This window comes from Zonotrichia leucophrys, chromosome 10 (assembly GCF_028769735.1).
Source record: "Zonotrichia leucophrys gambelii isolate GWCS_2022_RI chromosome 10, RI_Zleu_2.0, whole genome shotgun sequence".
Classification (NCBI taxonomy): domain Eukaryota; kingdom Metazoa; phylum Chordata; class Aves; order Passeriformes; family Passerellidae; genus Zonotrichia; species Zonotrichia leucophrys.
In genome coordinates, this window is record NC_088180.1 from 9,797,600 (window position 1) to 9,822,584 (window position 24,985).

A 24,985-nucleotide genomic window follows, 5' to 3' on the forward strand; every position below is an offset into this window, starting at 1 on the left:
CACAAATAGTTGGTCTTTTTGACCAGAGGGTTGTGCAACTCCAGTGGACTTGGCCTTCAAACCAGGCCTGGCAGCCGCTTTGGGACCCACAATTTCCTCCCATGGTTTTATCTGTGCTGCAGAAAACACTTTTGTTCCCAGGATATTTTGGAATATAGGAGTGTGGAGTTTGCCTGTGTATGGGCCACAACATGATCTGTAGTAAATTCAGTCTCCTAAATGATATAATCATATTATAGGGCAAATGTATAACAGAAAAATTCACACAGAGCTGGCTTTGTTGAAGACTGAACTTTTGAATTACAGTGCTGCTTCCTGGTTCCTTACCCTTGCCCTGAACACGTGTAGTGGATTTTCTCAGCCTTTTTTTCTCCCTTCCATTTCTGGGTGCTGCTTTCAGTGTTAATCCATGAAACACACAGATGGTACATGGTTTACAGATAAAGACCAGGTCTCTTCAGGACCTCCTCCATGGCATACAGCAGCTCTCATGGCCTGAGACTCCACCTGCAGTGGGGAACAGATCTCAGTGCTGGTGCTCAGTGCAGTGCCTGGCTTTGGGCTCCCATACTGTAAACCAGTTTCTGCATGATTTGTCTTGAGACTCACCTCTTTGCTCTGATTGTTTTGTTTTTATGGTCTAAAATCAAAACCAAAGTGAAACTCAGCCAAAGTGCCAAGATTTCCTGGTTACAGGTTGAAACCAAGCAAAAAGTCCATCGTTGATATGGTTTCAACCTAAAACCATAAATCATTTTTTATTCACCTAAAGTTCATTCCAAATTTATGCAAAACTTGGCCTAGATTTGCCTGAAACTTGGCCTATTATTGCTTGAAACTGAGCCCAGCTTCAGAGAGGTTCATGAACCTCCACAACCCTGGCCCAAGTCTCGAGTTTGTAATGAAACCCAAAACCAGGGGAGTTTCACCTGATTTGGGTTGGGTCATAGACATTTCTCAAGGCTCTAGTATTTATTGTGATTATAATAATAACACATTTATACAGAGCTGCAAGCACACACAGAGAAGTCCAGACAGCTTTCCTACCTGTCCAAGCTCACCAGCTCAATCATGTGCTGGACTGGAGCTATAGTCAAACTCAGACCCAGATGAGCTGATTTAAAAAAATATATTCTCCTGAGTTGTCAAAGACCAAAAAAAAAAAAAAAATCACCCTGAAGCACTTCACACAGAAATTACAGGGATAAAGAATCAATCTCCAAAGAAAACTAAGCAGTAGCCCTGTTTTCTGAATGGTCCTTCCAGCAGCCTGAGAGATAAGCCAGGCAGGCTGGCAGAGCCCAGGTCCTGCCCACTAGCAGTGCCAATTTTGATTATCTCCATGCAGCCTGCTGGCCCTACCCAAAATCTTTTTTTGCAGTAAATTATCAAGAACTGACACTGGTTTTGCTTAGTTTTTTTTTTTTAAACTGGTGCAGCTGCACCTGCAGTGGCACAATTCTGGGTGGGGCACCCATGGGAAGAGACTCTCCAGGGGCTCTGTGCTAGAGCACGGGGTGATGCTCCTGGCTTTCTGAAGAGTGTGGGGAATGGCCAGAGCTCCAGCAGGCTCCATCTGAGATGCACTTTAGTGAAGAGGGGCAGTTCCCATGGCTTTATGCCTGCTGGGGCTGTCATGGCTGATGAGCCCCTGTGGCTTCTTGTCCTCCTCTCCAAGGACACCTCAGTATTTTGGAGTTACTCCTGGCAGAATGGCCATTGCCTGTGAGCTCTCCCAAACCAAAACATCTGGTTCTCAGTTCTTGTCCTGTAAAACAAGGATGACAAACACATCCCAACCTCACAAGGGTGTAGCAAGGAACATCCTACAGCCCTGGGAGCCATAGAGAAGCTCATAAACAAACAAACCTGCAGATGTGAGAGCCAAGCCAGGGAGAGGCTGGGCCAGCACTGCTGCCACGTGCAAGGGAAAGGGGAAAAGCCCTTCCTTGTACTTAACAAAGACTTACCACAGCATCACTTTGGCCTGTGACACAGCATCTGTCTCGACTCTTCAGACAAAACCACCTACATTGCTGTGTGCACACAAGGGCACGTGTCTAAGCAGGCTGAGGACTCGGCTGCACACCAACAAGCAGCCATGGCACACGCTGGACAGGCTGGCACCAGCACAGGGCAGCAGCCCAGCTTTGCCAGCACACTCCCACTGGTCAGGCAGCCTGGGCCTCCGCAGACACTTTCTGTCACATGGCACAGTAGAAATAGAAAGGAGAGCCCAAAATACAAAAATAAACACTTTGTTGACCTCTCTGGCCCCAAGGTTCCTCTCCTGAACTCAATGGGAAGCTCATAACTGAGAAATTGGCTTGGGTGTGATATTCCTCAAAAGCATTTCTTATGAGGGTGTGAAATATTTGGCAAGTTCTAAGGACAACAGAAGCAGATAGTTGGAATTTGTCAGAGCTGAAGTCATCAACATCTTCAACATTTTTGCTGCACAGAAAGAGGGTCTCATCTTCAGGCAAACCAGAGCACACAGCCTGCTCCTGTGGGATTGGATTTCAAAGTCTCCAAGAGCAGCACCAGCCTTGGTGACTGGGGACCACCTCCACCAGCCTGGCACCAGCAGTGCCTCTGCCTGCTCCGAGAGCCTGGGCATGTCCTGCTCTGTGGGGGAAGCTGCTGGTCCCTGCAGCACCTTCCTGGGGACCTGCAAGGGACAACTCAGAAGCACAAAGCACCAGGGCTTGTGCAGGACCAGCACATGTGAGTGAAACAGAGCACGCATTGGAGCACTTTGGGCCATTGAATTACTGCAGCATTCTACCCTCTCCCTATTTCTTCCCCTCTTGTTCCTACTGCAACCTCTACAATCATTCACATTTTCATTGGTGTAAATGATGGCATATTTCACCCCAAATCACACCTGCCTGTTTGCCCTAAGTTTTCACAGCACTCCAAACCGACACAATCTCACAGGTGATGTGACAGCCCAGACCTGAGGTGATGGGGTTTGCACACAGAGCTCTCTAGGCAGCTCTGTGTAACCACAGGAGCTGCACAGGTCTCTGCAGGCATCCAACATGCTCAGGCCACAGGCAACAACTAGAAGCTCTGGGATTTTCTGAACACAAGGGTTTTAGCCAAGTGCTAGTCTGCCAAGATTGTGATAACATGAGGGCTTACTCTGGGCAACTACTCTGGTAGGACACTGCCAACCCGGATTTACTGGATTAATCTGGTGTACATCATATCTTGGCCTTAGCTCCCAGCCACTCCTGCAAGCAGAAAAGCTGCAAGATTTGCTCTGGGGAAAGACTGAAGTAGACAAGATCCTGGGCTCAGATGTCCCAGTTTTCTGAAGCTGGTGTGTCCCATTAGCTCCTGTCCTACCTGGCACAGTGCAGCCAGGGGGCACTGAGAGGGGTGCACAGCTCCTGCAGCTCCAGCCTCATCCAATGCAGAACTCTGGCTTCCTTTCTGTAACTGAAAAGACAAAATTTTCTCATCACAGTGAAGTGAGAAGCTCTCTCCTCTTCACCTGGTGCCTACTCAGAAAGTAGCAGCACAACACAGGCTGTTAACCTCGCTAATTTGGGCAGAGACCATCAGGTCCACAAGAATACTGCGAGGCTTTAATGGCTCAAGTGGCCATTCCTTCACAGCCAACATCCATTTTTAAAAGTGGTGAGAAAGCTTTTGCAATGCCACCACCACCACATCCTCCTCGGCCTAGAGCAGCGGGTTTGGTGCCTTGGGATGCACTTACCTGTTGTGCTGCTGCTGGCAGGGACTGGCAGTGCCCAATTGGGCCCAGGAAGGCACAGGCAGCTGCTGCACATGAACTGTGGCATCTTGATCCAAACAGCTCAGGCCTGTCTGTGTTGAGGAGTCTTGACCTGATTAGCTCTTCCAAAGCACAAAGCTGAACTTGAATCACAGCACAGAATATTTATCTTAGAGAAAACCTGAGTATGACCCTTCAAGACCTGCCATAAGAAAGCAAATACTTGGGGTTCTTTAAAAGTCAGCTTAAAAGAGAGACTGTGGAAACAGTGGTGTTCTGCCAAAATACACGTGGGCTGTCAAGTTTACAAGATACTGTTACAACACACAATAAGAGAATGATTTGCTGTGTACAGTAACAAGCCATCTTTGTTAAAATCTGTTAACCAAAAATTAGGTTTATTATCCATGCAATCATCTATGCAGAGTCATATGCACAATCGCAGTGGAGGGCAGCCACACTTATTTCAAGCAATTAAAGCATTTTGTTATTTCCTTGAATTTGAAAAATATCCTTTAATTGCCAAAGGATACACATTTAGAAAAACCTCTACTTCAGTCTGTCTAGTGCTTAGAGTCATTCTGGTGTCCCACTATGAAATGAGATACAGCAAATTAGTTCAAAATCACACTGCAAGTTACAAACCACTTTTTAATTGCAGGTTGCATGCTATGTTATTGTGCAACATTTGTGCTTCACTGAGACACCAAGGAAGCTGCAAATATTCAAACTAACAGAAATGATGATACACATACAGCAAACTAAAACCAAGACAAAAATTATATATCAATTAAAGGACATTGCTGCAAAGAGACAGATGAATAATGTACAAAAAAGTGGATTTTTATGTGCAGATTGGTACAGCATGTCTGGGTCTTCCATTTTTAAATTACTAAAAGAGCTACTGTCAAGATTTCTTGTTTCTGAAGCATAGCAAAGGCAATTTGCAGAACGGTGTGGGCAACACTGGGGCTGCTGGAACACAGTCAAAGAACCTTTGGCATCATAAGGTGTTACATGGAGCTTAAATGTAAACCAAGTCTACTGGATAGACTCCTGACAGGTCTTTCTGAAATCGTCCTTCTCAGTTCCCCTCAGTGTTTAGGGGCTGAGAAAAAATACTTAAATGGTACTTACCTATAAACTATACAATCATGCACACTGGCACTAAAAATCATTCCAAACCCGCTGATATAGGAGCGCCATTTACAACTGTAAAGTTCTGATTATATCTCGCCATAGTTACGCAACATATGGAAAAAAATACACTGTTCAACATTTTGGCACACTAATAAATAAAATCCAGACATGGTCTATTAAAAATATCAAAGTAATCCTGTGCACAAGCTTACTTTTTATATAGTTGTATTTGTTATGCAGACGAAATCACAGAGAGCAATAATACAATTTGGGGTGAATTATAGGAGTACATTTCCCTTCCAAAGCTATTATAGCTCAATATATGTTCCCTCTATCACCTACAGTGCTGTCCCAGCAGCAGTTTCAGTGCTTCTTTCTTCCAGATTTTATAGCATCACACCTCAGTACAATGGTCTGCCATTGCTGCTGAAAGATACACCATGGCATTTGCATATACAAGTACACCCACATACTGAATAATTCACTTGATATTATAACCCATCTAAAGCTTGTGATGGTTTCTGGTATTGGATTATTCTTCTGTTATCAGTCTTGGGTTATACAACAGTAACTGTTGAATTGGGGGTAAAAGAAGGAACATCTTAAGGAAGTTTTAGCAAACAATAGTGGGTTTTTTCAACCTTAACTGTGTTTTCTGTATAATGATTGAACATCCACTTCTGCGTGTTTTGGCTATCAGATTACTTTTTGACCAGACTACTCAGGTCAAGTCATTGGAAATGTTCTCGCTTCCTTTCTGCAACCATACAGTAACTTGAGAGAGGTCCACTGCTGTTTAGATTTGTGAAGGTTTCTGTACTTCTTCTGTTCTTTCTCTGCATGCAGAATGAACAGTAGCAGCTCCCTCAAGAAGGAATCACCTGGACACACAGACACATACAAAGACAACCCTACTGACAACGCCTGAAGTATGCAGTTTATCACACTTTTAGCAAAAACACAAGGCCACAGAATAAACTAAAAAAAAAAACTGTTTTATTGTGACATTTATGACATTGAACCCTTGTTGATATGAATGGCTATGGGTACTCTTGACATGTTACAATATGTCATGGTGTAGGATGGCACTGATTGTCATCTGACTTTTGAGAATGTTTAATGGTCCCTACTGACCTCAGTGCATTTTGGCAAGTCACAGAAACTTTATCATCAGGTTTGTGTATACAGTTAACAAGTAGTTGGTCTTATAAGCACCATTACAAACCCTCACATTAAGGGTATTATTAATCTAGTTTACAAATGCTTCATTGATAAAAATAGCATGATTACAGTATACACACACTTAATTTACATGTAATGTATTATAGGCATAACTGAGATAAACTACTGAGCTAACTTTGGTTGATTGAAGTATTTAGACTGAATAATGGCAATTTTGGCTTCTAAGTTGTGTAAATATTACAGTGCATTTATAAATCTAGGTTGAAAATTTACTAGCACCAAATGGATATCATAAATGGCTGACCTAGTAAGTTGTAGTTGGAGAAGCGAAGTTTAAGAATTACAAAAATAGAGCTGTCCATCAGTTGAAAGCACATTCTTGTACCTCTGCTGAAATGATGACGTGTCTCAGCATCAGTGGCCAACTTCCAATGATAAAAGTCCCAGTTTTCAAGATTCAACATATCAAGGTAGCTCAGCTACACGTAAAAGCCTGAGGAAGTGGTAGTTTTGAGCTCACGTATTCATCCTGTACCTTGTTTATGTAATAATACAATAGTGCTTGTTCATACAAATGTACTCATGTAAGATTGTACCTATGATATGGAGAATCTGATTGGGAGGAATATTCAGTCCTACCTATCTATCTTTGGTTTAATTATTTGGTCTTTGGTTGATGAATTAATGAAGCAATATCTGAATTTTCATTTTCAGGTTATCTCCCAGCTCACCACTGAGGTAGTCTTTGTCATGTTTCGCTTCAAGCTGGTTAAGTTCCTTCTTTTTATAGAGTGGAATACTACTGATTTGTAATGAATAATTTCCAGGCACTGGCTTCTTCTTTGTGAAATGAAGGTAACTTATCCCGTCCTTCTTATTGATTCTAAAGAAACCATCTTCATTTCCGGAGTCAATTAAGTATCGGTTGTGGTTTGTCAGTGTGGTGAGGGCAGGGAGCAGCTCCAGGATGCGATCTTTGTTACTCAGATCCGAGATGTTGATGGAGAAGATCGCTGCTTTCTCAATGTCCCAGCTGGCGAGACTGATCGGTGGCTCCAGCTCTTGCTGATCCTGCACAAGGACAAAGGATGTCAGTTGGCTTTGTCAGAGAGCATTTCACACATGCCTGTGTGTATTTCTTGCCCAGGTCAATAATTACTAACTAGACAATTTTTAAAAGGATGTTCTGTAACATCCTCTGTCAAATCCACTCTTATGGGCCTAGGACTCCTCAGGGTGAAGTACAGAGCCTGTCACCTCTGCTGTGTGGGTTAGAGGAGCCTGAGACACACACTGGAAGTTTCTGTGCACGTGCCTTGCTGCCTGACAGGTGAAGCCCCTGCATGCTGGGAGCCTGTGACCAGCCTCCTGCAAAGAGAGCAAACAAGGCACTCTCCTCCTCTCTGCTAGGGAAGCCACAGGCTAAGAGAACAGCTGTGAGGGAGCCACAGCATTTCAATGGGGATTTTCTGCTTTGCAACAATCATTTGGGTTAAGTGTGGAGCCAGGGCAGCCTGCAAGTGCAGCAGCGTGCTGGAAAAGCAGCCTCACCCTTCACCTCTGGCTGGGTGGTAACATTTGAGACAGCAGCACAAACTGTAACATTTTCATTTGGAAAGCAAGGGAAGCTCTGTATCACTTCTGATACAAAAACACTACCTGACATCCAAAACCAGCTTTGATCTACTTTAGGGTGTAGATTTTCCCTGAGGGATTGTCTCTTGGCACACACCCTTCTGAGCCCAGCTCTCACAAGACAGCCACAAACCCTTTCCCCCCAGAAAGGGTCAATTACCTCTGCTTCACTTGCAGTTTCATTAGTGCTCCTGCGCTTCCTTCCTCTCTTGGGATAGCCATTGATTTTACATTCATAACAAGCTTCTGGAGAGAGGGAGTTGTCATCTACTTCTCCACTGAGTGAAAGCTCTTGTCCTTGACCTCTGCCTAGCCCCACTCCAGAAACACAGTGTCTGAGGAAGGAAGAAATTCAAAATTAACTCCAGTGAGACATAGAGATCTATGTACCAAAAGCTGCATTTGGGGGACTGTAAGCACAAATAATTAAGCAATCATGTTGCATTCATTTCATAGGAAAAATTTCTGCTAAAGTCAACAGACAAAATTCTCACTGAATCACAATGAAGCCACTCTTTATTTCAAGAATCTGCCTTCATGTGTTTTTGCCCAAGACAGACCTGCCAATATTTAACAGTCTTAAAAACACAGGCATAAGCTCTGAGTTGTTGTTAGCATTTTCTGTTATCCAGCCTGGAACACATTTAAAGAGACCAATTTTCAACAACTGCTGAAAAGTCTGGAGAGTGAGGTCTTTCATAATGCATCCCAAAGCTTTTAGTCACTTACAAACTTTAAACCACAATCTTTCTGCTTTCCATTTGGGTTGCTTGGTCCTATATGATGTGCAGCCCTAGCACACCCACTGGGGCAAGGGAAAATTTGTTTTATTGATAAAGCATTTATTTAAAAAATATTAATTTGAAACACAGAAGAATATGGAACATACAGGAACCTAAGAGCATGCAGAGCTGTTATTCCAACCAGCAGGTGAAACCTCTTGTATAATGTAATTTCTTTTTGCAGCAGGTAGGGGGTGTTATTATTAATGTTTGTTTTGTTCTTCTTTAAGGAGACAAGTGAATCACAACAAGGAGTATGAGCTCCCAAGTGCCAAGCTCAGAGGACTTGGCAGCCTGCTGGGGTGTGCAGGAGAGGTGAAAGCAGTAGTTTAAAACAGAGGATTAAACCTGGTAGCCCTGACCAAACTTCAAGCATTAAACCCCTCCCTTTCCATGGTTACCTTTCCCCACCCTCCCCTCCCCAGTCTCCAAAATCAGTAGGTGCATCCAACTCTTGAGCACCTATCCTTGTTAATGGCTGGCAATCCCCCTGGTTCTGCTGCTCCACACTGCTAGGAAAGGAGTGGGCCACATCCCCTTGGTATCTGTTAGTTTAAAATGAGAATCCCTTACCCTTGTCCTATTCTGAAGTAACCAGGTGGACACCCACAGACGTAGCCACCTTCAGTGTTTGAACAGCCATAACTGCACGGGGCTTGTGCAGAACCGCATTCATTGATATCTTGGCAACCTCCACTAAACTGCTCATACTGAAATCCAGTAGGGCACATACATTTATAGCTTCCCAAAGTATTGTGGCAGGATGCTCCTCCACAAATGTGTGCACTGAGACATTCATTTTCATCTGGAAAAGAAGCAGAATATACCATGTTAACTTTTACCCAGGTACAGTCCAGCCTACCCCTTGTACGGGTCCTGCTTGGCTGAATGTGCTGCCACCTCAGAGGGACACACAAACTGGGCTTGTCCTTCCTCTTGGCTGGGGCACTGCTCCCTGGGAGATGACTACAAAGCACACAACAGCAACACTGGGGCTGCTCTACAGAAGATATTTCAGGCCATGTCAGGTCATGCTCTGGAGAGCAGTGAAACAAAGATAGCTTTTTTTTTTTTACAGAAATAACTGAGAAGGATAAAACTTTGTACAGCCAAAAATCTGGTCAAGTAATCCCTTGTTCATAGTGTTATTCAACATTAAAGGAAGAGTAAGGAATCAAGCTCTGATACTTTTTCCAGGGATTGAAAATACCTCTCTACACACTTACATTTAAACATTAGACATAGGTAAGATAGGGGAAGTAGTAAAGTAAAAATAAAAGCAGCTATAGATACAAAAGACCGCTATACTCTGAACCAGTCCTTTTCCAAACTTCCTAAGGGTGGCACTGTAGGAGTTTCAGGTCACTTCAGGCTTATTTACTGAAAATGGCTACTTTTTGAAATGAAGCTGGTCTGATTTTTGATGTCTGATGTGGCAAATTGCTTCAAAAAGTTCTGAATATTATTGTTCTCCATTTTCTGTGATAAATGTATATGTTCATTGTGGGTGTGCACACATAAAAACTCCATCTGGGAAGTACAGAGCAGCATCTCTGACCTCAACATCCAGGTTACAGGAGAATAATAAGTCAGAGCATTATTGTCTTTTTCCAAACAATGTGGCTCTTTGTTTAAAAGCAATGTCTTTGCTTCTTGCAGCCTGATTCACAATGTGGTGTGCTGTGGAAGGGCCTGGGCAGGGGATGCAGTCACAGACAGCACAAGACATGGGAGGAACCAAAGCATTCTTCAGTGATTATCTAAATGTGTTGCAGCAACATAAAAAATCCCTGAACGATTCATTAAATAGGCTAAAAAAGACACAAACTGTTTGCAGAGTTGGGATTGCCAAGGAATATGAAGGAATTGTCACGGAAAATCCTAGCACATGAATTCTTCCCCTGTGGTACACCCAGCAGATCCAGATAAGTATCTTAAGAATATAGAGTTACAGACAGTACAATGTGGAGACCACAAGGTATTAAAACCTGGGGCTGAATCCTGTGTTCCCAAAGCCTGTAAGGGTTTGCCATTAGCTCAGAGAGATGCTTCAGTGTTTCTCACACCTCAGAGCAACTATACCAACATCATAGATGCTTGTTTGGGCCACAGGAAGTTACTGCACCAAGAGCAGATACGCTCACTTCACCATGCTCCACAGTGGCAAGAAAGGGGACATTAGTGAGAATAATTCCCATATTTGGGTGAGTGTTGGAAGAAAAAGAATAGGAAGAAAAAGTCTTGGGACCCTCAGACTGCACAAGCTGTGCTGTCAGGCACCAGCCTTGCTCTCCTGTGCTCTGTAACACACAGCTCTGTCATGCTCAGTTTCAGCAGGAAGGAGAAATGCCACGAGGACACAGGGACCCATGCCTCCTTTCCTGCAGCCTTGGATTTCTGCCTGGACTGCCCCATGTCCACGAAGGTGGAAGTACTGGCTGAGGCTTGCCCCAGGTGTGGCCCTCAAGAATCTTCCCTGGTGAATTTTCTGGTGGACCAGTAGATTTGGTGCCAAGGCTGGCACCTTTCTTTCAGTGGGGCAAATACTCAGTGCTTGTGCATTTTGAAACTGGTATTCCCTGTATAAATCTAAACAGTAGTCAATGGCCTCAAAAGCTGGAATAGCAGTGTACACCTGGTTTGGAAATACACTTAGTTAAATGTTTTCACCCAGGAACACCTGGAAACAGCCCAGATGTTTCACAAAATTCAGCACTGCACTTCTTCAGATTTTGCAGTGTCCTCCAGCAGCCAGACATGACAGTGCTGGTTTCTTGGGGGATTTTTATCCTCCTGCAGATTAAATTCTAATTTGACCCTAAACTCTGCTAATTGAATTAACATTCAAAACCCCCACACGTTTGTGTTTCTTGTATGTTACGGGTATAGAGTGCTAGAGCAAAGCAAATGCCACAGCAAGGCCTACATATAATGTCAGGAGGTTTGGTAAGCACAATTAAAAGCAGAGACCTCCCTGGAGCACCACAGTGATAACAAGGTAAGGCATTTCTATCTTTCTGAGAGCAAAGAAAGCCAAACAAAAAGTTATAAAGCTCTTTGTTCTCAAGAGAACACAACTCTGGGTATCCACAGAAGGCTAACTTGCATGAAGCCCATTAAATGTAAGAATGACAAAAGCACAGATCAAGTAGGATTTTAATGGAATTTGAGATTCTTGGAGCCAGAAGCTGAATTTTATGATTTAACAATCCAAATTTGTATTTCTGAGAGTTCCAGGCTCAATCCACCATCCACTCTTAGACAGGACCTTTGTCCAAGCAGAAACTATTGCAGAGCTGAGGAAGACTTCCTTTGTTCGGATCACAAAATAAATGAGCAACATGAGTTTCCTCAATGCCAATACAGCCTCTAGCACCCTCAGGGAGAGCTTTGTGCCTAAACACTTCTTGAACCAGGCCATGAGTTACTGTGTGCTTCATATCCACTCTGCCTTCACAGGAGACCACACTTGTAATGAAACTCTGCTGAACTTAGCAAATTATAATCACCACAGAAAGTATGGCCAACTGCACCACTGCCCTTCACTTCTTGCTGCTAACTAAAGTAACATGCATTTTAATGTATGAATTAACAAAAGTGACTTGCCAACACATTGGTTCCACTGGTAATGCTGGAGATATCCTTGTGGGCAGCTGCACCTGTATCCTCCAATTATATTTTGGCAGCCATGCTGACACCGGTGGTTACCATCACATTCATCAACATCTAAAAGGGTGAAACACACTCTGAGTTTTGGGAGAGAAGCTCAAATTATGCTGTATTTGGAAAATATGTTACAAATAATCATATATATTCATTTATCATAAATATATATAATATATTTCATGATCTCCCAAAAACTTGACCACTATGGGCCTTTCTGGTTTGGATTTGTGGCTCCACAACAAGTAATACAGGGCTGAAAACCATGGAAAGTGCTCACATTCAGCAAAAATTTTCAGTTTTTGCATTCTGCTGTGGAGCAGACAGTAGAAAGCCATTTGTATATGGGATCCCTAATGCTTAAGGGTCCCAGCTCCACAGCAGACTGACCCTTGCTTTTACCCAGGCATCCAACCCAAAAATCCCAGGATACCTCTTTTCAAAACAACAGAGTTTCAACCCAAACTCTGTCCCAGGAGAAGGCTCCAAGGACCCAGAGGAATAAGTCTACAGCCCTTGAACTCTCTCTTTAGCAGGTCACCTTGGAGATGCAAGACTTCCTGTCCTTGAATCCCTCAGAAACCCATGCAGGATTCAAAAGAAGTTCACTGAACTTATGACACTTAAACTAATTCCAGGCTACATCTCCTCAGAAAATATCTGTCCAGCTCTTTAGAATCCCACAATATATCCACAATATTTTCTGGCCCATGAAGAGAAATACTGCCTTGTTGCTAAATTTCTGTACACCCCCCTCGCTTCAACCCACACATGCTTGCTTCTGCAGATTTTGGTGCTTACTCCTTGGGTGACATTATGGCTGAAAGAAGATTAAGGAAGCACGAGAAGGCCAAGTGAAATGCACTGTGCTGTACCCACCTTCACAGCTCTGCCCAGTTTGATCAAGTGAGAAGCCACGCTGACACTCACAAACAAAACTTCCTGGGGTATTCTGGCAAATGCCCTTTGCCCCACAGAGATTGATCTCAGTAGCACACTCGTTGTTGTCTGGGGGAAAGCAAAGCTCAGTGTTAGTCTGTAGCTGTCATTTCAAAGCTGATGTTTTGGCCATGCTGATGATGGAGGGGTTGTGGCAGGAGGTAAAGGCACATCAGTAACATAGGTGTCCCACTGCCCTCCCAGGTTCTCACTTTGCATTACAGGACAGTTTACACTGCCTTCTTTTGAATTTGGAAACACAAAAGTAATTGGAAGGGAAACTTTCTTTTCTTCACCAAAATATGAAGTTTGATGGTTTGGTCTCCAAACACCTGCAAATTCACACCAATACCACGGGATCATCAAACTGATACAGAAACAGGACCCAGCTTGCAGAGCAGAAAGTGATCTGGCTTATGTTTCCATTTGATTCCTCAGGAAGATGATTTTACCTCCTTGCTACGTTGCTTCTGGAGTAAGGGTCAATAATAAATCCCAAATCTATCCACCTTCCCATGTCACCTACCAATGCAGGCTGTATGGTGCTGAGTGAATCCAGGAGGACATTTGCAAGTGAATCCCCCAATAGTGTTGACACAAAGGAACTGGCAGTTGTGCTGCTTTGTTGCACATTCATCAAGATCTAAAAAAAACCCAAGAAAACATCTTTCAATTATATTCCCTGGACTCAGAAATAAGTGATTACAAATAAATCACACTGGTTTCCAGCTCCTCTTACGTGAAAGCCCCACATTCAAGGAATGAGACTTGGGAGCTACACAATGTCCATGCTAACACTGAACTGCAGACATCACTCACATTTGTCTGAAAGTTTCTGTGATGTAATAAATGTCAGCTCAGCCAATAAATGGGAAGTTACCATCTTCATGAGATCTGGCAGACTGGAAAATGGCCTTGCACTGAAGCACACTATTACTCCAAAAGAAATACTGAAATGCTAACAACAAAGTACACTGTCATTCTGCATGCCAAATTTGGAATTGCTGCTCTAATTTGTGTGGTTTTAATCAAATCTTAGTTACCAAGACACATAAATGTATGGAATTCTCCAAAATCTCTCCTGCACTGCTGTGCCTTATCCAGCATGCTGCAAAAGCAATGGTAAAAGTTCTGTTGATGCTGGGCAACGTACTGCAAATCACCTTTGCATCCAATAAGATTCATTTATCATTGAATGATATGGCTTAAACCAACAAGCTTACCAAAATGAGAACAATCCTATATATTATTAATTACAAAATCTTTTGAAGATCAGCTGCCATCAACCTGCAAAAATTCCCATCCATCTGTTGTTCATCCAAATTAAAAAGGAGTTAACTGAAATACCAGCTCCATCCTGTGCAAGTCACTTCCACTGTCTTTAGTGGAAATACTCACATCAATCAAGGAGACAGATTTGAATCATTTAAATGTCCTTGCAATTATTTTTGCCTGAGAAACACAGTTTCTGCAGTAAATTATTTTCTTGATTTTTACCTTTGCAGCTTCTCCCATCTTCTTGCAGGATGTATCCCTTTGGACATGAACACTGGTAGCTCCCTTCTGTGTTTTTGCAGATGAAATTGCAAGGTTTTGGAGATTCATTGCATTCATTCAGATCTACAAGAAACAAAACCAGATACCTCATTGCTGGTAATCAAGATTTGTGATAATGTTTTACAAAATGTTCAGGATAGATCAGAAGGAAAATCAAATCCCCAAAGCACTAACAAGTGACATTTTTTTTTTCTCATTTTTCAAAAGCTTTCTATTTCTTTCTTCAAATCCTCTCTTAGTAATAAACTTTATATATACAAACACCACAATGTAAAACCTACCAATGCAAAGAGTGCCAGTGACATCTGTGGTATAGCCCAGATTGCACAGACAATGGTAAGTGCCCCTCTCGTTGATGCACTCCCCATTGCGGCAGACGTCGTGAATGACCTTGCACTCATCAATATCTGCAATTAAACAAGGGTTAGCTCTCAATGGAACAAAACTGATTTTGTGCAGCTTCAATAGGTTCTTGTGACCTGACACAGAGAAACACACACCATACATAAAATAACTACATAAAATAGTGAAATATTGCACAGATTTAACTAGAAATAGCAAGTGGAAAAATACGGAATGGAGCATTAATTTAACTTTCTTAGTTAAGATGCAAGCTGTAACTGGAAGGAAACAACTGAAGCTGATCATGAATCAGCCTTCACAAATCAAACATCCCTTTGCCTTCATGTACACAAACAGCTCTCAATATGTGCCTGCAACACACTCAAATGTGAGATGCAAATTCCCATTTGAGTGCATGTCAGAGTCAACCAGGACATAAAGAAAGTATCTGCCAAGGTGGGATGGATGCCTCATCATCCAGGACCTTTGGCTGTGCACCATCCTCCCAAGGGACTATACTCAGTCAACACGAAAAATCTCAGAAAATTTCAGCTGATACTCAAAACATTTAGGACATTACAGTGTTTGAATATGCAAAAAGAGAGTTCATAATTTATCACCTAATTTAGCATAAATTAGTCTAAGAGATCATTTAATGAGAAGTACCTGCTCCACTGGATGTGTATCCTCGGCCATGAGGGCAAAGCTTCTTGAAGGCCACGGTGCCAGGGAAGGGACAGACCTCACAGTTCTGCCCCCAGCCTCGGCCCCCGTCACAGCAGCACTCCGACTTGGTGACAGCGTTCCTGTTGCTCGATCCGATTTGGCACATGCTTTGTAAGACTTCAGTGAAGCAGTAGCCCTCCCTGTTGTCTGGAAAACAAATTGTGCATCACAGAGAATCCTAATGGTGAATCCCAGAGGGTCAAGAGATGTTGGGAATTTAGTCAGAAATGTAAGAGAAAGGGCATACTTCACCCTGAGACTGCGGAACAGAGAGTGAAAGACTACCAGCAGTAAGAACGAGAGAATGACATCTAAGGGAAACAAAGACAAGAAATTTAGCAAAAGGTGGAAGGCAAGAAGTTACAATATACTTAATAAAATGTATGTTTCTGTTTGAACCTAGAGAAAAAGGACTGGCTGAAAATCAGGACCAAAGAAATGTCAGAGCAACTCCTGGCTGACTGAAACCATGGAACACTCAGCTTTCACCCCAGCTGGACTGATTGAGGCAGGGACATGGTGAGCATGGGAAGAAGGAACTTGCAGGAGGGCCCCTTCCCAAAGGCATGTAAATTCAAGAGTGGGTTTTCTCACCATACATTTTAAGTTTAATTTCAGCCCTCATTGCAGCTATTCAAGTGACAGCTCATCCAGGTGGAAGTTGGGACTTACCAAGGCACTCGTCCTGGCTGTCGCTGACAGTGAACCCCTCGTTGCACTCACACCTGTAACTCCCCACTGTGTTCACACAACGGCCGTTCTCACAGAGCCCAGGCTTGGTCTGACATTCATTCTCATCTGCATTTTTGAAAATTTATGACAAAAGGCTATTATTAGATTAATGTAGATAACAGACTGGTATGGAGCTTTCATGCTGTGCATTATGCCTGGTTAAACTTCAATTTTTTTTCTTTTTCTTATATTTTAAAGGGTTTTTTAAATTCAATTTTCAGAAGAAAGATGGCCATCTAGCTCACAATTTTTATATATATTATATCTGCAGTATAATATATATATCTGCATTCCTCACTGGTTTTCAACACTTTTCATAGTTACAGCTGCTGTTCTAAATGTCTTCCAAGGTTTACAAAAAATTCAGATCTACTCTCATTCCTGCTAGCAGAGATAAACAAGCCTACAGCAACCAACCAAATCCTCACCTTCTTCCCTCAGAGCAGTCAGCAGCAGCAGTACAAACTGACACCCACACCCAGATTTTCGACTTACTACCCACAGAACCCACAGATGTGTACACCTGAACAGCAAAACCAAGTGTGTACAGCACCAATAGATCCATTACACAGGTAGTTGTGTAATTCTGCCCCTGAGTTTCTTAACACTTCATTAAATCCAAAATTTTTAGATGTGCTGAGGAACTGTGTATTTCAAGAGCTTCACCACTTCAGTGTCACTTACCTATACAGCCTTCCCCATCTGGTCTGCGCTGATAACCAGGCCCACAGATACACATATAGGTGCCAATTAGGTTTTTGCATTCCATCTGTTTTGAGTCACAGTCATGAATTCCTTCTTCACACTCATTCTGATCTAAAACACAAGGTTTAGACTTTATTATGTAGAGACATGATCCTGGAAATTCATATTAGTAAATTCTGACTTTGGAATCTCTATCATAATCAAACCCTACACATACATTTATTGTTCTCAACCAACCATAAAATATACTAGCCCTGAGCAAATTGATTTCTCCCAAATGCCCCTTTTTAGGGCAAGACAAAACTGTATCATCTGATATGATCTCACTTTAGGAAGATGTGTAAATTTACTGGCAGGAAAGGCCTAGTACAATCAAGTGCATAATGCAAACCATAGAATTTCATCCCAAATTCTTTCTGACTTAGTTACTTCCTGGGATTAAAACTCTGGCCCAACAGTGCAGTGAGTCAGAGCCCTGCCCCTGCAGGATCTGAAATCATTATCTCAGCACTGTGAGAGTGTGGTAGGAGCTTTACCTCTGCACATTCTCCGGTCCTCGCGCAGAACGTACCCCCCGGGGCACTTGCACTCGTAGGATCCAAACGTGTTCACGCAGCGGAAGGCGCAGAGCAGAGGGTTCTGGATGCACTCATTCACATCTGGGTTTGGGGTGACAAAGACCAAGGGGGGAGGGAAACACTTGTGTAAAACTCAGCCAACTTGAGTGCACAGGCTTTGGGTACAGGCAATACCACAGATCCCCGTTTACTGAGGACTAGATTTCAATAGCTGGGGACCCTTGGTTCTACTCTTCATGGATTTCTGCAGAGAAGCAGGCAACAGACACACCAGGATGTTTGCACAGCTACCTGAAGTTTCAATAATTTCAACAGCAGGCAGCCAATGGAAATAATTTCCAGATCCATGGGGCCAAAATACTTGCTCAGTTAAAACTGCATCTTTTTGAGTTTTTTTAATTGGATATTTAAATTCTACATGCACTAATTCAGATTCTTCATAAACTGAATTCCATAAAACAATATCCTTACTTGAAACATTACTCTGAAGTACATTTACACAAAAATGCCTGGACTACTTGAGCTATTACTGCTATATAGTGACGTTTATGCACTCAGCTAGCTCCTCCTCTGCAATTCGAGCTTTTACCCAAATTCCACAGAGAAGCAAATGAAGCTCTAACTGTACTCAAAAACACAGTTTGCATTTGCAATCTGATGCAAAAATAGAGGCATTCTTTTGCATGGGCTTGCAAAGAAATAGATTGTGGCAGATTATTTAGGAACAGCTGTGTCAAGCCAGAAGACAGTGTCAGAACGTCCTAGGACATTCTCCTCTCCCTGGCTGTAACAGAAGGAGATGAATATTAAAAACCTCACCCCGTGTATGCAGAGATCTTTCCCCTGACACAGCCTCTCAGTTTAAGGACTTCCACAGCCACTGATGGATTCCCCCACAAATTTGTAAAATCTCTTTCTGGGTCAATTTATACTTGTGGCCTTGCTAATATTCTGCAGCAAAGGGTTCCACAACATAAATAAGTACCATGCATACAAAAATATTTGCTTTGGTTTCTCTAACGTGGTCCCTCTATTTTTGGTACCTTTACCACTTGTGGCTTTATAAAATCATATATTTCTTCAACCACATTTTCCACACTGAAAAATTCTTATTTATTTTTCTTCTATACCTCTGATCTTCCTTACTTCTCTTCATGCATTTTCAAATTTTAATTTTTGAAATGAGACACCAAAGCAGGAAAAATATTCAACCTAGGGGTACCATGGTAATTGTTGAGTAATGTATTAGTATTTTCCTGTTTCTTCCCTAACTCACTCAAGCAGCCCATTTCCTATCTTCATCATGCACAGTGAGTCTCTTCACTCAAGGAGGTAGGCAAAAACCATGCACACAGTAAGCAGCACTTCTGGGAACTGTTCTGAAGAGACTGCGCCCAACATGCTCCTCTCTGGGCAGTCCAGTTACATTTACCACCTGAAAGTCTGTCCACCCCAGCCCCAGTCAGAAAAACATACTACAGTTCAAGGTGGATACAGGAAGGGGAGCCCATTTTCCCATTTCAGATAAAGAGGTACTGTTCCAAGTGTCCATATTTTATTTTTAAAGCTGCTTTACTCCCCTCAGCTGTTTTCAAAATGAGGGAACACAATTACAACAACAGTCCTTAGCACACAGGAGTCTCACCTTCACAGGTCATCATTGGCCCAGGCTCAAATCCTTCTACACAGGTGCATTCAAAGCCTCCTATCACATTCCTGCAAGTTCCATTTCCACATGGGTTTCCAACAGCACATTCATCAGTATCTGCAAGAGTTACACCAAGGCAGGAATACATGGTTATACACAACCAAAATGATAAAAAAATCCATGTTGTTGATGTACAACCAGAAAAACAGAAAATGCAAGAACTGAAAATACTGAATTAGAACCACAGACTCCTAAATTAATGTGGGATTGCTAGAGGCTATCTGGGTTAAACACTCAGCCAGAGCAGGGCCAACTTAGAGCAGATTGCTCTGGCCCTGCCCTGGCAGGCTTTAAGCACTAGCAGGGATGAAGACCCCAAATGTTAGAATAAAACTACCCCACTGCTTCTTAATGCCATACTTAGCAACTCAGGAGAATCTCTAAAATGGAAGCTGGAAGATCTGTACTTACCCACACATTCTGCTCCTTGTAGGATGTAACCATATGGACATTCACAGCGGAAAGACCCATCTGTGTTGATACACTGCCCAAATTTACAGTTATCAGGATCAAGGCACTCATCCACATCTTAACCAGAAATACAAACAACACAGTAAGTGCAACTGGCTTCATGTGCTTTCAGACTTCTCTCAAAGAACAAGTGTTCTGGCAAGAAATATTTCTGAGATCACAAAAAATACTAATATTTAAATTCTGACATATTAGGATTAGGGCACAGAAATTGTTTTGCAGGCCAGCTTTTGCAATGCAGAAAAGAAACTGATTCTAAATGTCAGATATAAACCTCTCTGACTGGGGCTACAGGGAAAGCAGCAGATACGAAAAGCAGTAGTCATCCAGTGCTCCTTAAATGCAAACTTTTGCCAATAAGGCTGAAGTGCTGTTTGTCTTGGGAGAGAACAGAATGTACTGAAGGGATCTGGGAAACTGTGGTTTGCACTTCTAGAGGATTAAAACCATTTACAGTAAACAGGCTACACATATTGTATAAGAAAAGACAAGTATGCTACATGACATTAGATCTATTCTCTAGATCCTACACAAGTTTCCTAGCTTTAAAACAAGTTTAATTTCTGATGTTTGAAATATTCAAGCAGGCATTTGAAATCAGTATGTAAAACTGGGGAAGATAAAAGGGTATAGAAGTTTCCAGAATTCATGGCTTTGGGAAATAGTTGCAGAGGTGTTATTCTCAATTGGAATGGAGAATGGCTTATGGGTGGAAAAGGCACACTGATGTAGAAGTGGCATTGTGCAGTTCAGGCACTTACCCAGCCTTGCATCACCAGGTCCAACAAGGATGCCAATTCCAAATGGACAAATCTGTCTGAATGCCTCTGAAAAAAAAACCCCATAAAAATCAAACCATATGTTTAATTCTAGCTTAGCAATCAGCATTCTGCACAAACTACCTGGAACCCCTGCTATCAGCTCATCCTCCTCATGTTCAGAAAAAAAAGTATGTTAATATATAAACTTATCATCTTATATTCATGCAAAAACTGTATGTTTGCTATACATCTCCTCTATGCATAAGTACAAAATCCTGTTAATAATTAGCAGTATTTAACTTCCTTAAGAAACAAACTAATGCAGCATTTCTATTTTAGAAGTATCAGTAGTAGTGACTGCATTTTTTCTGTTGTAAAAGTAAAATTTGCTATAGTTTCTGAAGAAGTCATAATTTAATCCAGACTTGGCTATCTTAAAGCTATTTCTATTTTAAAAGATGATAAAAGGGGCTTTGATACCCTTTGGGAGAGTTTGGACTGTGAAAAACACATATGCTGACACTTCAAGGAAATGCTGCAACACAAGCTGCGCTTTTCAACTGCCTTTGGTTCACATGGTCTGTGTCAATGGAGTGAAACATGCACAGGCAATAGGCCTAGGAGGAATATTGCAACTGGCACTTCTAATTCTCTTTTCTAACCTCAGCTTTTGTGAGGATTTTCTGCAAAAAATCTACATGACTAATGAATGAAATGAGCTGCAATCATGTATTGCTGAAACCAGTGACGCTGTTAACCGCATTTGTCAGCACGAATTACAGTCTGTTCAGCAAATTGCACCACCATGCTACAGAGCCCTGTTGAGTTGCTTGATGTTGAGTTACTCAGGCTTAAAAAGGATACCAACAAAGGAAAGTGTTTCTTTAGCAATGGTCCAGGCAGGCTTTCCTTCCTCAAGGCCTGTATTTTGTTATTTTTGCAAGTCATTCATATTTATAAGATTGCAAATTTACATTGTCTTAATAAAAAAATTCAGATAAAGATCCAGTTTAACTGTTTGGGGCTTTATTTTAACTAGATTTCAAGTTAATGGCACCTCTTCCTATAGCTATTTAAAATTAGAAGAATTCCATTTTCATCTTGCAGGAATTGCTACTCAGAGCCTATCAAGGACCTACTTGTTGCTTTCCACTTCCTGTATGTGATACCTCCATAGCAAAATACCCAGCACCTAAACACTGTAACAAACTATAAGCAAAGAAGAAATATGTTTGATATCTGACTATCCAAGGGACATGGTTTTTAAGGCTGCAATGGCATCTACTTTACAGTGACCTATGACAATTACTAGGGTTAAACACTTTTAGAAAACTATTTTTCTAAATTCCTTCTAATAAGAATCCCAATCTCCTTTCTGCTCAGAGAGGCCGTATGGTCACCTAGTCAATAACCCACCATCTGCTTCCTCTGGGCAGAGCTCACAGGGATCTCCCCATCCCTGCCCCTTCAGGGCACAGCAACACTCTTGTTTGGAGTGGTTTCGGGACTTTGGCACAGAACACTTCCCATCTTCAAACTTGGTAAAGCAGTAGCTCACTCTCAGATCTGCACAGAGAAAAAAATTTGTTATGAGCAGTTAGAGTAACCTTGGCACAATTTTCACTTGAAGGTGCTAACTGCAAAATTACAAGATACACACCACCAAAACACCCAACTTCCATCTAGCTCTGTTAATAGGGACCATCATTGTCTCTGACTGTGGAAGATTTGAATAAGGAGGGAAGCTCCCTACCTCAGTAAAGAAAAGCTATGGAACAGTTTCCTACTTCAGTATGGAAAAGCAAGGGTTTTTCTCTTTGGCCCAGCAGAAGTGGAAGGGCTGTACTGTCCTCTTATCCTCATTCCTCTTTGAAAAAATGGAATATTGCCTCATGAATTTATATTCTATTACTAGTAAGAATCACTCAAGTCAAGAGATTTTCATCAACTTGCAAAGACAATATTGTGTAGTGCTAAAATGAGAGGCAATTTTCAACAGCCCTTTCCTTCCTCATTCTTCCGGAGGTACACACAAACAAAGCAAACTCTCCCTGTGGCACCACATTTTATTCCCTGAAGCTGGGTAACCAGGATGCTGGACAGAACTGAGATCACAGACCACAAGCATCCAGCAGGAAGGGAGCTGGCAGCTCTCTGTGCTGGCAGGGGGACAGCAGCAGGGCAGTTCTGGAAGCAGCTGCTCATCCAGTTTTCCGGCTGCAGCATCAATGCTGGGCAATGTCCAGGTTTTAACAAAGTCCTAGGTAATGGGAAGTTTTAAACAAAACTTTGCTTGGCCTGAGGTATTTGAAAAAAAGAACAGTCCTCTTTAGGGCATAGAAAGAAGCCCTTTTGAAATTCATACACAAGTGTGCACTTTCCCCTGACTTTGTGTGGAACAGTGGCCTATGTTAAAAAGCAGAAGATTGGGCGACATTCGTTTTTAGGATTTTGTTTCTCAGTGGGTTTTTGTGATATTTTTCTTCTCACCTGAAGAAAAAAAACCCCTCAGACTTAAAGAAACTTCATTTATACAAGCTACATAAACACAGCTAAAACATGCTTTCTTGATGTTGAGTGAAGTAACCGTGCCAAACTGCATGGTGGTTTGAAGACTTGGATGAATGTTTACTGCAGGTTGGATTCATTTTTACCAAAACCACAATTTCATTTAGCCCACTGTGAAGGGAAGAACTCGCTATGGTGTCAACAAGCATCACTGCTCTGTGCCAAACAAAACTACAGAGGTCCTTATAAAGGTCTTACTCATCAGTGGTTCCCACTGTGCACAGTGTATAAGACATTTAATGCTGCATCTATTTAATAATTTCCAAAGTGTTTAAAGTAACTCACTCCCTAATTTGTTGTGCTTATTCTTTATACACAAAATAAACTAACCTGTGGCTTTTAATTACTAGATATTCAGCTTTTAGCATCTCATCTATTAGTGTCCATGTTTAGGCTCTGAACTGTGTATGCAGTAATCTGGAAGCCAAATGACACTTCAGATTTCCCTAAGCAGATGGGTACTTATTGTCCACACAACATTGTTTGCAAATTTTTTCCAATAATCTTTTTTTCCACCCACGTTTGCAGAGAGGATCAGCATATAACAAGTGTTATGGTGAATATGATGAGTGCCAAGGAGAGTCTTAAAACCAGAAATGCTGCCTTGAGCCTCCTGCCTGTGTTCGTGCTCCATCTCTGTCTTGTTGGTGTCTACCAAGAGTCCAGGTAGCCCCAATATTTCTTCCAGGGGTGTAACAAAGGATTTCAGGACAACATAATTTCTTTGCTTAACCTGGTGCATTTAACATTAACTTCACCCCTTTTATTGCAGTGTTCTGTTTAATGAAAAACAGATGTTAGGGCAAGACAGAACCTGGCCCCAGCTACAGAATTATCATGTTTTCCCTATGAAAAACACTGTTTGAGTCCAGAGCTTTCTTGCTGTATTACAAACAGCTCGCTAAAAAGGCTTTTATGAAACAGCAAACAAATTTTGAAATGCCATAAAATAGGAATGAACTTACCTTGGCATCGCCTTCCTGTGGAAGACAATACAAAGCCTTCTGGACACAGACATTTGAAACTGCCTGGAGTGTTGCTGCATGTGCCCAGGGCGCAAATTTCTGGCTGTTCCACACACTCATCAATGTCTGTAAGAAAAGTAATTAAAGAGATGAGAAACAATAATATTTACACTGGCAGCTGTACTACATAAAGGGCTATCTTACATCATCACTGATATCTATCATATTTGACAAACAAAAAAGTCCAAAAAAAGAAAGAAAGAGAAGCAGTAACCCAAGTGCAAAATCCACAGTTAGTTTTCAAATCCTCAGGCAGTAGGCAAACTTTAGCAGTGTATCACCAAGGAAACAGCCTGAGATTATATTTTTCTAGGGTTCAGAGCAAGTAGTTCTGGTTCAAACAAATGTTGGAGAGACCTTTTCTATGAAATGAGAGACTTACTAGTGGCTACAGTTCAGAACTGTACACTGCCAGAAAGGACTAAACATTACTCACATTTAAATGCAAAGAGAATAGGTAACAATTGTGAGCAGCTAAGAAATAGACAGAAGAAGGATTGTTCTGTACACACCTTCACATTTGTCATTCTGCAGGATGTATCCAGGAGGACAGATACATCTGAATGAGCCATCCAAGTTCTGGCATGTGCCTGGTGAGCATTTTCCAGGCTCCAGTGCACACTCATTGATATCTAGAAGAAAAGAAAGACAATTTATTGGAGGTAATTGCTGTTATCTCAATAAATCTCTGACTATGGCCACTTTAATTTTGATTCCATCAAA

General features: G+C 41.9%; 1 protein-coding gene across 6 annotated transcripts in view; it reads right to left on the reverse strand.

Moving 5' to 3' along the window:
• Positions 1-4,665: 4,665 nt before the first annotated feature.
• The window catches only part of FBN1 (fibrillin 1), a 141,496-nt gene continuing 121,176 nt past the window's right edge, over positions 4,666-24,985 (reverse strand). For 2 of the 6 annotated variants that reach the window (XM_064721769.1, XM_064721768.1), the window contains exons 44-61: positions 24,775-24,894; positions 24,203-24,328; positions 22,086-22,235; positions 20,670-20,735; positions 19,849-19,965; positions 19,375-19,494; positions 17,688-17,810; positions 17,131-17,262; positions 16,387-16,512; positions 15,655-15,861; positions 14,928-15,053; positions 14,587-14,709; positions 13,616-13,732; positions 13,030-13,158; positions 12,094-12,213; positions 9,061-9,292; positions 7,866-8,040; positions 4,668-7,141 (exon numbers count right to left, since the gene is read on the reverse strand). In XM_064721769.1, coding sequence (XP_064577839.1) covers positions 6,752-7,141; positions 7,866-8,040; positions 9,061-9,292; positions 12,094-12,213; positions 13,030-13,158; positions 13,616-13,732; positions 14,587-14,709; positions 14,928-15,053; positions 15,655-15,861; positions 16,387-16,512; positions 17,131-17,262; positions 17,688-17,810; positions 19,375-19,494; positions 19,849-19,965; positions 20,670-20,735; positions 22,086-22,235; positions 24,203-24,328; positions 24,775-24,894 — 2,699 coding nt within the window. In that variant the 3' untranslated portion in view covers positions 4,668-6,751. Of the gene's footprint in view, positions 7,142-7,865; positions 8,041-9,060; positions 9,293-12,093; positions 12,214-13,029; positions 13,159-13,615; positions 13,733-14,586; positions 14,710-14,927; positions 15,054-15,654; positions 16,026-16,386; positions 16,513-17,130; positions 17,263-17,687; positions 17,811-19,374; positions 19,495-19,848; positions 19,966-20,669; positions 20,736-22,085; positions 22,236-24,202; positions 24,329-24,774; positions 24,895-24,985 lie in introns of those variants that run through there. The other 4 variants (XM_064721767.1, XR_010441528.1, XR_010441527.1 and 1 more) reach the window with 4 other exon arrangements.